Below are 14,517 nucleotides of genomic sequence, written 5' to 3' on the forward strand. Positions count from 1 at the left end.
TTATCTCGAAACGCAATCTAAGTTCAGCCCGACTTAAAAGGGTACTTCCATGGAAACTTTTCCAGTTACTTTCATTAAAACTTAGGCAGGGCAAGGTTTAGGACACAAGGGAATTCAAAGCCCATCACCAGCATATATATATATATATATATATATGGCAAGAGATGTTCTAGTACACTGCAAAAACGGAACTAGAAATAAGTAAAATATTCTTTAAAATGAATGTATTTGTCCTTGATTTGAGTAGGTAAATAAGATGATTTGCCAATGGAATAAGACTTTTGCACTTAAAATAGGAACAATTCATCTTCATCATCTTATTTCAAGTGCAGGATGTCTAAATATCTTATTTTAGGGGTCAAAATACTTATTCCATTGGCAGATAATAATACTTACCTGCTCAAATCAAGGATAAATACACTAATTTTAAGAACATTTTACTTGTTTTTAGATCCATTTTTGCAGTGTACTCCTTAAACTGAGCTTGGCCAAGCATGCATATATCAAAAAGTGTCCCAAAATGGAGCCTTGAGGAGCACCACATGTGAAGCCATCGCTTTCCGCGAGGACAACGGCCGCTGCTCTGCCGGCTGCCGGTTCAACGGAAAACCGAAGAAGAGGCAGCATTCGGAGCCAGAGCGCACCCTCCCTGCCTCTCCACGGCGGAGCAGATAACAAGACGGCTGCGTAAAGCTCTGAGCACTCTGAGTTATTGATAGCGGATCAAATAAATGACGCAACCTAGTGAAAGAGGAGCTCTACATAATAACTAAATTGAAAGACTTCTTATCAGTACTCTGAAGCTCCTGGGGCTCGGCCGATATCATCTACTGCCAATAATGGGGCCGATAAAGGCATTAAGAGCCCCCACTCTTTATATATCTAGGTGAATTGATGTGTGCCTTTTAAGATATCAAAACAGGATCTGATTAGAAAATAAAAAGAGTACAGCTCCCTCTTCTTTGGCTACCTGCATTAATTACTCTCACTGCAAGAAAAGGAACACACAAAGCTTTCAACACATCACATGGCATCTTATCCCTGTCAAATGAAGAAGCAAGTTAGGTGTTGGTTTACAAATACAACTTAAGGATTGAACAGAGAAGGGGGGGGGAAAGGGAGGAAAAAAAAGGGAGAAACAAAAAATATAAATATATACTGGTAGGATTTGGCAACACAAACATTGAAAACAGAAAATAAAAAAGCATGGGGTTTAAAATAAGGGTCTTGAACAGTATATACCTGTGTGTTCATATTTGTGTCTTAGAAGGGAACTGCTCTTCTGGAATGTTTTGTCGCACAAGTCACACGCGTACATACCACTTTCGGTCTTCTTAATCTTCTTCCGCGACAGACAGGAGTCGGGGTCTGTCATGTCGTCCAGCCCTGACAAGTAATCTGGTGTACCGTCAAGCAGGTCCCCCTTAGAGAACAAGAGCAGAGAGACACAAGGAAAAAACATAATAAGCAACGTGACGTATCGCAAATCCTCAGAGGCAGAAAAGAGTTTTCCATCTGTTTCAGGAGCTGTAGCTAAAAAAAAAAAATTGCAAAAGTCCAAAGATTACTCCTCAGTTTTCCTGCCAAACGTTAAATCAATCTCCTGTTAATTTGGTCTGTTAAAAACACTCAAAACACATCAAAATTCCAAAATATTTTCATTGAAAATGTATTCAATTCTAACGTGTAGCTGAAACATAAAAGTGGCTAAATTAAAACTGTCCAACACGGGAGCTGAAGCTATGCTGAACAAGAAAACACACGTGCTAATGAGCTAAGTGCTAAAAAAGTATCTAGGCTACTGCTAATTTGATAAAACACCAAACAGTCAGAAATCAACAGTCTTAATGAAGCAAGTAAATGTATTAAAATTCAATGTGATTCTGCATGTTTCATTGAAATACGTTAGCTTAAAATCTTTATAAACGGATCAAAACCCACTTAGGCTTTGAACAAAATATCATATTTTTAAAGTAAACATCATTTTTCAATGTGCTGCTGAACATTGGATTTAATCATATTTTTCAATTCTCCTATGAAGTGTGGCCTTCATAGACTAAATAAACACAAAAACTTTGTGCAAACAGCTACCTTTGCTAATTTGACAAAGGGTCAAGCAAAAAACAAAAAACAACAACAAATAAACACATTTTAAACAATGATTTGTACAAACAAGAACATTTTTGTAATGCTGAAAGTAAAATGAAGAAAAATTGAATTCAGGTAGTTTTCCGTCAGCTTTAGAACCTGTAAGGTAATTAATGCAGGCTCAAAAAAACTCATCTTTGCTAATATGCTAAATGCTGCCTATGCTAAATAAAGGGTCAATTGGAAACCCACTTTAAACAATGGCAATTTGAAAATAGCAAAACGTGTTTTAGGTTTGAACACACTTCAATGTAATGAGCTGCTAAATGTTAAATGGGGAAAAGTTGAATATAGCTGCTTTTCTATTTATTTTAGTAGCCTTTTTTATGCTAAACAAATATAAGCATTTGTTAGCTAACCTTAGCTAACTGCTAATTTGAGGAAGCGTAAAAAAACAACAACATATTTTTAACACAGAAAGTCTGCATGACAGTATATAGTTTAGGAATAAATAATCTTGCAATGTTAAATTGGACAAGAGCTGAGCTTTCAGCTGTGAAGCTGGTGAATGCTGCCGGTTCTCATTGGTAATAATGGGAAGAAACACAAAAAGGCAGAATACATCTGATATTGGATTAAAACAGCAATTTTTAACAACTAAATATAATCCAAGGCACTGCTATATACTTCTTCATTAGGAGATGTGGTTAGCTGTTTATTCTGATAACCTGCAAAAATCTAAAAACACTCAAGAAACTCTAAATTCTTATAACACAAGGAAATTTTTCTGATCTAAATAAATTTCATTGAAAAGGAGCTAAAAGTTAAAGGAAAGTTAACTTTCAGATCTATCTTAGCACTTCAAGTCTTGACAAAGTAAACAGGAACACATCGTTGCCAATGAATTAGTTGTTAAACATCTTGCTAGAACTAATTTGCTAAAATGCTATCCAGATGAAAGCTGCTACAGAAGGTCCATCATCTTAACACAGTAATTAGAATCCACTAGTAAACATAGGGATTGTACCTTGACTCAAGTTTAACTTGAACAGTGAAACAAATTGCAAAATAGGCAAAGGACCTTGGGAGAAGGCCAGGCAAGTGTAATAGGAATTTTTTTACACGTTGTTTCATGGCTGTTGAAATCTTCTCTATACCTATAAAATACATAGGTATGCATATGTTGCAATGTACTGCTTATTTTGAGGAGTTAAACAAAAACACATCTTTGCTAACATGCTAATTGCTAAATGTTGACGACTCGCCAATTTGATGAATCCACTCAAAATGGTCCATTGTCTTGATGCAGCACACATACTTATGGTCAACATAGTACTAAGCATTGTACTGCTAAATACTAAAATTAAATAAACAAATGATAAAAAGGGGATACCTTTGAACAAAAAAGAGAGATCAGTGCTAACATGCTAACTGCTATACGTCTGTCTAGTTGGAAAAAAAAGCAACACCGCTAAAATAATGAAACATCTTAGGAAGAAAACCTATTTTAGAAGTTAATTCATTTTTATTGTAATGTACTGCTGAATTTGAAATCTAAGGAGATTTGAAGTTTCAGATGCTGTCAGATGCTTTAGCTTTATTAATTTGGATAAGAACACATCTGTGCTAATATACTACACATTGCTACTCCTGATGCTAAATTTTGAGAGAGCCAAAGAAGCTAACAACTAACAAAAAAACAGAACTTTCAAAAAACTAAAGAAAGCAGAGATATTTAGGTAAATATTTTATTGCTCAATCTGCTGTTGAATGGCAATAAAAATCATCAGTGACACCGTTTATAGAGCCTTAATCTAAACACAAGGCTGTGAGTTCTCATGCATTTTTGATTACCAGCACCCACCAGCGTTTATTTCTTATAAAACTTTCAGCTCTGGAATAATATCTCCCGTTTATAACCGACAGCCTCCTCATTATGAAACACAGCTAGCTCGGGCTAATTTTGAACTTGTGTTAATTCTGCCCATTCCTTTAAAACCTTCCCCTTTTATGATGAAGATTACTCTTAAATGTAAATTGATGGAGAACAATATTACAACATTAGAGGAGTCGCAGTGGGCCATTCTTGAGATTGCAAACTCATATAATGATTATTATCAGAAGGTGCACCTTAATGGCCAATATTGAGTCACCAAAGCCTGCTTTAATGAATATGTGTGTGATAATGTGAGGACAGCGCTGCACCGTGTTTTAAGAACGGACCACTATCACTCTGCAATCAATTTGAACTAAACGCCTGTAGCTGTATTTTTAAAATCTAATTTAATAACTTAGAATAGGAAACATTATTAATACTTTTTTTCATCAAAATGGTTCCCTCTATGTTAAACAGCCTTCAGCATTCACTGGTAATGAACATGGAGACCGTGCATTATTAATCCACATGTAGTGAAGACGCTCATTTTGGCTTTGGCTCTCTTTAAAATGCAGACAAAACCTGCAATAGGAAATTTTAGAGAAGTGCACTGCCCCGGGCGTCACCTTTGTCATTTTTACAAAGGCCCTTCACCCGTATTTAATAAAAAATATCTGAGCTCGGGTTGGCTGCGGAGGAAGACAGGAGATGCATAAACGAATGAAATTTCATGCTGTTTTTAATGGTGAAAGTAAAATAGCACTAAGATCCAGTTATTCTGAGATGGGGCCGTATGAAAAAAGATCCTCCATGGTTGCCTGCTAGTATCATTATCATAAACCTTTACGCCGCTAATGACATCTCGGCTTTCTCCCACCTCAGGGTGGTGTCCCAGCTGTTTATCTCCGTTGCCTTTGCCAGCTCATCCTACCTCAGGTGAGCGTTTCTCTCTCCTGACTCTTTTAATTAGCACAGAAATTAGTTCGGCACATTTCAGAGAGTCTAAGAGAGCCTGGGGCTTTTCACAAAAATCACAGGTGGCTCATTTACCTGGAAACCTGGTTTTCGCTGGTACTTTCTCCTCTGCTGCATCTCGGCAAAGGTAGCTGCCCCTGCTGCATAAGTGTAGGCCATGTGCGGTAGGAAGCCCATTTGATCCATGCCCGGGTAGGGCCTTAGACCTGGTATGCTGGCCTGCATGGGGGGCATGAAAGTTGCAGGGGGGAAAGCGCTCTGGGGTGGAAGTGACGTATACAAGGGTTTGGCAGCAAACGGGTTAATGCCAAAGATGGGGCTAGTGCTTTTTTCAAGGTTCCCATTGTTGGTGGCGCCTGGGAAATCCTTCTTGAGATAGGCCAAGTTCAGAGGCTCCTCGAAGTGCTCTCGGGGGGAAGGGATACTGTTGTGGTCGATGGTAATGCTGTTGACTTTCGGCCTGCTTTTGACAGTCAGTGCGTGCTTGGGCTCCTTCATGAGTCTCGGCAGGGAGAGGTCGAGCGGCTCGGCCTGCAGGTCTTCCGAAGTCAAGCTGTTTGGAGTGTAAGAGCTGCTGTGGGAGTTTTTCGAAGACGTGGAGGACAGGTTTAGAGGTGACGGGGTGTTGCTGCGGGAGTGGTCCAACTTTTCGCCTGCCGACTTGGCGCTCCCACCGAACTGGTGGCCCTTCAAATGTCTGAGTGAGTTGTCACAGTTGTTGACGTTGTTGTGGAGCTCCGCGATGGAGGGGGACGTGATGCGGTCAGCAGGTTTGATAAGAGACACGGGCGACCGAGCTGCCATAGAGTCTTTTGGTGGAGTTTGGTGGTTGTTTGTTCCGAGAACCATATCTGAGTTGTTCCTGTGCTCTAGTGGTGGGGTCCTGGTAGTGCTATACTCGTACATCTTTCGCTGCTCAAACCATTCCTTGACAAATTCCTGAGGAAGACCAACCGCTATGGAAATTTTGAGCAGCTCCTCTGAATTGGGCTCCATGTTCATTGCAAAGTAGGCTTTCAGCACAGACATGTGGTCCCTGTAAGGGTTGAGGGGGCCGGTGAGTCCCTTCTCTGACAAAATGGAGGCGTGGCAGTTCTTCTCCATGAATATCCCTGGTTTGTTAGCCATCAGATTCTCACTGGGCTGCAGCACAGCTTTGATCTCCTCGTTCATTTTGCACAGGTAGCGTTCATGTTGGTGCAAGGGGATTGGCCCCGGGAAGGTTTCTTTGCAATACTGACAAGCGTACGGTGTAAACATATTTTCCGGCACCTTCTCGTCCACGCCTCCTTCGAGCAAGTGGTTGGGTTTCTCTCGCTTGATATTGCTAATCTGTCTCTTTGAGTCTGTTGTCAAGCTCTGGAGGCAGGCTTTGGCTTCGTTCACTTTTTCTAACGTGTAGTCGATGATGCTCTTGGTGGCACCGTTGTGATTGACCAGCGGAAGACCGACCTGATGCCCCCCTTGCGATGTCAACCCTTGTTTCTGCTCCTCCATCTGGTTTCCCAGCTCCTTCATGTAGGCCTTGAGCTTGGAGAGCTCCTCTGGCTTGCAGTCCATTTTCTGCCTGCACACAGTGTTGTCCACAATCTGCAGAACCTTCTGCACCTCGCTAAGGTTGTTCCCCAACGGACCTGGGTAGCCCGCAAACTGCGATTCAAGCCCGGCCATGCTCAGGTGCTGCAGAGGACTCTGAGCCGTCGAGTTGTGGTTGACCCCCATTGGGCTGTTCCCTCCCATCCCTCCGTTCATGAACGGCACAGGAGCGCCAAATCCGTGGGACGCCATCATCAGCTTGTAATCGTTAAAGTCAAGAGGCTCCGTTTTGATGCTCATGTGGTTCCCGTGATCGCCAAGGCCGAGCGACTTGCCGTTCTCGATCTTCTGACGCAGCTGGGTGATGGCAGTGTTGGTCGGTGAGGCAGAGGCCGAGGTGGGGGAGGAGCCTGGCTTCAGGTTGGTGCGCATGCGTCCGTTGACGGCAATCAGGCCAATGCACTTCTTGCTGCTTATGTGGGAGCTGTAGGAGCCTGAGTGGGAGAAGCGCTTCTTGCAGTTGGGACACTCGTAGGGTTTTTCACCTGAAAAGACAGACGTGTGCATTTAGAGACAGGTTTTTTTCTTATGCATCAAGCCATTATATGTCCTTACGTTTTAGAACATTCAACTGTGCTTATCAATGCTTTCTAAGTATCTTAAGGTCTTTTGAAGATGTTCTTTGGATTTTGGTTGCTTTTAGAGGTCTAATCTCAACAGAGCTGTTTGCTGAAAACCTAGCATACACCGGACCCATCTTTGCTTCATTATTTCTAGTATTTAGGCATAAAGTTCAGCTACTGTTGACCTACTGGAGCTACTTTGGTTTTGAGGACATATTTAGCATTCTTTTAGGGTTAACAGCTGAGAGAATCCCAGCCAGCGATTGCACATTCTTGCTCCAACTAGTAGCTCTTTGATTTTTTTTCCCTAAACTGTATTCTAGGTGCATACTAAAGACATGAATGCCCTTTGTGTTTTCCCTAAACATCTTAGATAAAACGGAAACGTTCTAGACAAAATGGTTTTGTGTTATGTTTGGTCCCTTTTGGCTCAAGCTCTGTCCGACACCTACGCGTTTGCCCGACAAATCAATCGGACCTAAGGTCAAGACTTAGGAGTTCGCATTCTTTGAGCTCTCCTTATTTATGTTATCGCAGGCCGTCAGGGTCAAAAAGAAAACCCAAATGTTCCCGTGCATTCCTGGAGCTCTTCAAAGGGGGCAGCACACACGGGGTGTAACTCACCGCTGTGAATCCGGAGGTGCTCCTTCAGGTGGTGCTTGTACTTGAAGGCCTTGCCGCACTCGGTGCATTTGAACTTGCGGTTGCCGGCCGCTTGGTTGAGCAGTTGGTGCTGCGAGGAAACACAGAGAAAGGAAAAGGATTAAACAAAATATTTCGGAGAGAAAAGAGGAAGATGCACAAACGTGGTGAGGGTGAGAGTTCGGTGAATATTCACAATTGGTCGGCACGAGAACACGCGCAGAGCGGCCAACAAGGCGTCTTGGCTTCCTGTCCCCACCGCGGCGATAACGGAGAGAATCACATACCTTTTAATTTCCTGGATGCTCAGCCAAAAGGAGGGCTGCCTTTACAATCTGGCAGCCCGGAAAAATAGAATAAATGAAACGAGGCTTTTTTAGAGCTTTCATTAGGAGCGCCGATCTGATCTACTTTTTCATTAATTTTGGCCTAATCAGCTCAGAAAGTAGCACCGCGCACACCTGCATGCACCCTCTCTTCTTCAGAGCCGGCCTACTAGGCACGATGCGAGGACCAAAGGTGCGCATCAATGGAAATCTAATCAAAGTGGCTCAGCAGAGGAACGAATGCGGAGTGGGAGGTGTGGGACGAAGACAAATGCCGGGGGTGCGCGGCCGACTCTGCCCACATTCCTGGGGAGACAGATGGCGGCGCGCAGGACACTGGGAGGACTTGGAGGAATTGTTCAAACAGCCCCAACCTTCAGAGATCAAGCCGAGGGAAGAACGGAGGGAGGGGGGGGGCACCACTCGCATGTTGCTGAGTTGCATAAACAAACAGCAACAGCTGCTTCACCCGCCCCCCCCCCTTTTTCACCTCCCCCACGAGGACCCCTGCTCGGTAAAGTTTCGCCTGCTGCTAATAGGACACAATTGCACCGTCAGGCTGCTCTCCTCCACGGCTTGTGGGCGGAGACTGCGCCGGCTGGGATGTTTGCATATGTATAAGCCCTAATTAGTCATATTCTAGCTAATTGGTTAAGAGAAGGAGGAGTATTAACGCTTGTAAACACACAAGACAGAGCAGAGCAGCGCCTGTTTACCTATCAGGACGTAATTCTTTATGTTAATCTGACTCGCTCCTCCTCGGTTGTGCTGTTTAATTACCAAATGTACATTTAATACACATGCGTGTTGCTTCTGTCTTGACTAATCAGTTGGTAATTAGATTGAGCGGCAGAAGGATCTCCATTTTGATCTCATCTGGTAGATCGATGGTTAAAGAGGTCTGAGCAGCTCTGTCGGGCCGGTGACCGGACCCTGACGGGGTGCCGTGGCATTGTAAGACGAGGCTCGCTCGTTCCCGGCCCCATCTGCTCACGTTCCCGCCCAGCTGGTAGATCAGGTACTGGCTGCTGACATCATCCTCGCTTCAGAGAGCGCCACGCTGCAAACACCCACGACCCGGGACTGCCCGCTGCGACGCCCCAAGGCGCACAATGTCATCTGGTACTGGCACCGCGGCGCCGGTGTTCTGTTGCTGACAAAATGAGGCCTGCCTGCCTGCAAGACTCAATTCTGGGGAAAATTAGCCCCCAGAACGTTTTCCATAATCACTGTTCCCTACTTTACCAGATGCATATTTAAGAAGTCTGCTGTACGCTCCAGACCGTTTTTAGAGAATGATTGCAAAACTTCATGAGGAATTTATGATAAATATTTAAATAATGGAATGAAGGAAGGAAGGAAGGAAGGAAGGAAGGAAGGAAGGAAGGAAGGAAGGAAGGAAGGAAGGAAGGAAGGAAGGAAGGAAGGAAGGATGGATGGATGGAAAGAAGGAAGCAATGAAAGAAGAAAGGAAGCAAGGAAGGATGGATAGATGGAAGGATGGATGGATGGAAGGAAGGAAGGATGGATGGAATTAAGGAAAGAAGGAAGGAAACAATGAAAGAAGGAAGGAAGCAAGGAAGAATGGATAGATGCAAGGAAGGATGGATGGATGGATGGATGGATGGATGGATGGAAGGGTGGATAGATGGAAGGAAGGATGGATGCATGGATGGAAGGAAGGAAAGAAGGAATGGAAGGATGAATAGATGAAAGGAAGGATGGATAGATGGAAGGAAGGAAGGAATGACAGAAGGAAGGAAGGATGGGTGCATGGATGGAAGGAAGGAAGGAATAAAGGAAAGATGGATAGATGGAAGGAAGGAAGGATGGATGCATGGATGGAAGGAAGGAAGGAATAAAGGAAGGAAGGGTGGATGGAAGGAAGGAAGGAAGGATAGAAGGAAGGAAGGATGGATGCATGGATGGAAGGAAGGAAGGAATAAAGGAAAGATGGATGGATAGATGGAAGGAAGGGTGGATGGAAGGAAGGAAGGATGGATGCATGGATGGAAGGAAGGAAGGAATAAAGGAAGGAAGGATGGATAGATGGAAGGAAGTGTGGATGGAAGGAAGGAAGGAAGGAAGGAAGGAAGGAAGGAAGGAAGGAAGGAAGGAAGGAAGGAAGGAAGGAAGGAAGGAAGGAAGGAAGGAAGGAAGGAAGGAAGGACAGATGAAGGACGGACAGATGAAGCTGTAACTGATGTAGATGCACTTCCAGACTCTTCTCCACACCAGGAATGAACTCTGTGCTCAACGCTGCATCCAGAACAGATAATTTCCAGACTTGCTCTGAAATTTACGGCTCCAATTTCAAAACTTATAATTAGTCCCGACGTGCAGAAAGTCGAGCTAAACAGCCGTGGCTGCCGGATGCGGGACTTTAAGGTGATTCATGCTAACTTCCAGCGGATCCGCGTCACATCCCGGCCCTGCCCGGCATAAATCGCAGGGAGAGGGTACACAGATGTTTATGCGGAGCATGAAATTAGAAGCAGGGGGGGGGGGGGGGGGTGATGGAGTGCCACCACTGCAGGCCTGCAGCAGAACAACATTAAAGACCAGGAGTGGAGCGAAGTTAAGGAGCTGATAAAAATTTCCAAATTGGAAATTAACACAATCATTCGATCGTGAACACGAGGCTGGAAAATCATATCAGAGAGGGCCATCAAAAAACCATTTAGGGCCTCAATTAAAGTTATTACCATTAAAGGATCTGCATCTTCAAAATGCCATGAGAAATTAATAATGATTGCCAATCAGAAAAAATGATCTCCCTTCTGCGAAGGGATCGGGGGGCGCATTAGGGGCCCAGATGAAGGAGGCGAGGAGGAAAAGGAAAGTGAAAGTCACCTGATCCCTGGCGGGCTTGTGTGTGGCCATGTGCCGCTCCAGCTGAGTGCGGTAGGCGAACGTGTAGTTGCACAGGGGGCAGGCGAAGTTCTCCTCGTTCTTCTCGTGGCGGTACTTGATGTGCTCCTTGAGCGACGTCAGGCGCTTGTAGCCGCGGTCGCAGTAGGGGCAGGTCAACAGTTGGGCGAAGGCATCTGGCGTTCCAGGTGGCAGGTCTGCACGGGAGACAGCGGGAGGAGAGAAACAGGCCAAAAGGTCAGACAATCAATGGCAGCTAGCGGGCAGGCTGCCAGGGCGCCATGGGCCCTGTCCACGCAATCTGCTGCGAGGCTGGCATCCGCCGGACCGCTACCCCCTTCCAGCTCCTCGCCACCCCCGACCCGTCCGTAACCCCACGTGCTCCGTCCACCCCTCCGTCCACCCCTCCTCCCACCGCCGGCTTCGTGTCTGCGGCATGAATCACCAAGGAGCTCAAATCCAGCCTCCGAGGTGCTGCTATCTGATTTCAAGAGGCTGCCCAGCTGTTGCTGCGAGGCTGTAGGTAAACACCCAGGCATCCGGCGAATCTGTGGGACCAACAGCTGCCCGCTGCCGTCAGCGGGTGGAGGGGGGTGTCCAAAGACCCCCGGCCGGACGGCGTGTTGGCGCAGGATTCACGCTACGACGCGGGGCCCACATGTGCTTTCTCACGGATTCCCCAATGCCCTCGCTTTGGGAAGCTCTAAAGGATGCGGTGCAGGTTTGTGCAGCTGCAGCCTTTCAGGGTCACGACGGAGCACAAAGATGGAGGTGTTGACGTTTAGGAGACTTTTATTTACGTTGTTAGGAACTACGACGTCGGGATTTTGAGTAAATCCTTTAAGTTCCCCCTACCGGAAACTCGATAATGATCACGATTCACGCGTGAAGCCAATGTTCCACCGGATAAAACCAAAAGTTCATATTCCACATAAAAACGCTGCAGAGAATATTTTCTGAATTTACTTATTATGAGAACAGATCTGAAAAATGTAAACTTTATTGACAAAATGCAACTCTGTGAAGCTAAATTAGCGCTACTGGCAGTAGTTTCTGCTAATAAATACAGTTTTCTATTAAAGATATTTCTATTTTTTTAGTTTAAGTGCACAATCACATGCAAAAACAAGTATTTTTAGTAGTTAATGTACTATTTAACTTCCTGTTTTGACCCCTCCTATGGATCCCTTGGATTATTCCGTAATCTCTACGAATCTTTGGAATAATGAGCTGAAACGTGATTAGATTAGATGTACAAAACTTAGATTTGAAGCTGTTTTCGGCATCAAATATGTTACATTTATAAATAAATTGGTTTAAAAGTGTTGAGTTTATTTAAATACATCTAAAGTGAGTTTAAAAAGGTTTTTAAACATGTTAATCAGCGTCTGGAGCCTTGCCACCAACTCAACTGTACCCTGATTTGGTGGATTAGTGGAAAACTTTAAATCATTTAAAGCCTCGGTTTTTTTAATTTACTAGAACTTTTTGCTTTTACACAATACATGTTGGGTGGGAAAAACAGCTTTTTATATTTTATGCAATAAACATTTAAACGAAACTAGTAGAAATGTTCCAAATTGCTGTTTTTTCCCCTACATATTCAGAATTTAATCATACAAAAAGGATGCAGGAGAGCTAAATAAATGTTCCCCTTGGCTCTGGTGTCCCGTTTTAACACTTTTTGCTTCAAACACTCAAACAAAAATGACTGTGCTCCAAACTATTTCTGTTTCCTCAACTTTGAAAGGTGCAACTTGACGGCATCAAAAAAAGAGTACTCTGGATAACCCACTACACCAACTAGACGAGCGGAGTCGTACCGTTTTCCTCGGGCCCCGTGGCCTCCGGCGTCCCCAGCCGGCTCAGCTCCTCCGGGGCTTCTGGGTAAATGATGGCCGTGTCGCCGCGCTGCAGGTACTCGGCGATGCTCACCACGTGGCTGTCGCCGTCGTCCAGCTTTCGCTTGGCAAAGAAGTCCTCCAGCTCTGAAGTGCAATCCATGCTCTTGACTGGAGAGAGAGAGGAGGAGGAGGAGGAGGAAGGAGAGGCGGTGGGATAAATTGGATTCACTTCTTCTTCTTCTTTTTTTTTTTTTTTTCTTCCACCCCCAGAGAAATGTCTTACAGGCGAATATTGGGGACGGTGTGGTGGATAGCCACCCTGAAACACTGCAGCCGCGCTTTGGGGGAGAATACGTCTACATTACGGGGCTTGCTTGTCACGGCGCGTCTGCTAAAACAAGAACTGTAACTTAATCCGGGCACAAATCAGAGATAAATGCGCCACTGTGCGCTGCGGAGGAGCGCTGTCTTGGAGAAACTTCGCTGACCTAATTTACCTCTGACAGAAGATCCGATTTTCACGTCAGGAAAAAAGAAAAAAAAAAAAGACCCTCGTTCAAGTTTAAACCCACATGTGTACACAAACATGCACACACAATCACCGCTTAATCAGCAGCAGCGCCACGTTTTCTTTCTATCAGCTCCCTCATAAAAAGGTCAATGGAGAGGCCGTGGCTTTTTTTTTTTTTTTTTTTTGTCGGTTCCGTGTCGAACAGATTACCGAGCCGCCAGCCGGAGCACGGCGGGAGAAGAAAGGAGGCACGCTCTGCCGCGGCTGAGCCCGACGCGTCTTAAGCCAGCCGCAGTGCTGAGGCCACACAATGTGAAATTATTTCCTGCTCCCTTCTCTTCGGGGGGAAACTCTTAAGCTGCAGCCGGGAGATAGCTGCAAACAAACGACAAAATAACCCCCCAACAACAAAAAAAAAGAGGGACCCGGCAGCCTTCATTAGTCAAGCTGACTTTCAGGAACGCACCGGCGTTCCACACGTCCAACCTGCAGACTTCCCTTTAGGCTGCCTTGGCGTCTCATCAGGCGTCCCCCCCCCCCCCCCCTCCCCGTTAACGAGGCTTTTAAACCGCCAGCCAAGGTGAGCTTTAAAGAGCGGTTTGTTCAGCAGCCAATTTGCAAAAGGTCAAGGTAGTAGATATTTGGATGTCAAAAATGGCACTGAAATGTCACCGGTGCCAATGGATCACTTTTGAGCTGGACTTCCAGCTTTCCGCCGAGCTAATTGAGATTGTTGTGCCGACGGGGCTGACCACGCGCCACGTCTCACGTTTCGGGGGGGGGGGGGGGGGGGGAGAAGTCCTCGTCCCAGCGGCGCAGGAAATCACCTGGATCAGCGAGCGCTTCGGCGCCGGGACGTGATCGCACTGCTCATGCCTTTAAACAGAATCACATGTGACCCACATGTTGACTGCGACGTTTGGAGAGAGAAAATGGAAAACATTCGCAGCGTTTGGAGCAGGAGGAGAAAGAGAAAACACCACGAGGAGCGGAGGGTAATCGAAGCTGAAGTCGAGGCTTTCGGAGGCGGGGCCGCGTGGCACTCTGTGTAGGGGGGGGGATTCGGTTCGCGGCGGCGGGCCAAAGGTTGTGAGGCCGCCCGGGTGAAATCATGGAATCAGCCCCCACACCTCGGAAGGCAACATGGCAGGCCGGGTACGGCTGCACCAGAACACACACGGTCTCATTAGTGGGTCTGTTCTCCCGGTTTGTTAAGTGCCCCGCC

At 45.5% G+C, this 14,517-nt stretch overlaps 1 protein-coding gene across 6 annotated transcripts in view; it reads right to left on the reverse strand.

The window, feature by feature from the left end:
• Window positions 1–14,517, reverse strand: part of zeb2b (zinc finger E-box binding homeobox 2b) — an 84,194-nt gene that overhangs the window by 2,400 nt on the left and 67,277 nt on the right. For 4 of the 6 annotated variants that reach the window (XM_036127938.1, XM_012879829.3, XM_012879830.3 and 1 more), the window contains 5 exons: window positions 12,761–12,949; window positions 10,920–11,134; window positions 7,723–7,831; window positions 5,015–7,020; window positions 1,243–1,423 (listed from right to left, as the gene is read on the reverse strand). In XM_036127938.1, coding sequence (XP_035983831.1) covers window positions 1,243–1,423; window positions 5,015–7,020; window positions 7,723–7,831; window positions 10,920–11,134; window positions 12,761–12,949 — 2,700 coding nt within the window. The remainder of the gene's footprint in view (window positions 1–1,242; window positions 1,424–5,014; window positions 7,021–7,722; window positions 7,832–10,919; window positions 11,135–12,760; window positions 12,950–14,517) is intronic. The other 2 variants (XM_012879831.3, XM_036127940.1) reach the window with 1 other exon arrangement.

The sequence above is a fragment of the Fundulus heteroclitus genome, chromosome 24 (genome assembly GCF_011125445.2).
Source record: "Fundulus heteroclitus isolate FHET01 chromosome 24, MU-UCD_Fhet_4.1, whole genome shotgun sequence".
NCBI classification, from domain to species: Eukaryota; Metazoa; Chordata; class Actinopteri; order Cyprinodontiformes; family Fundulidae; genus Fundulus; species Fundulus heteroclitus.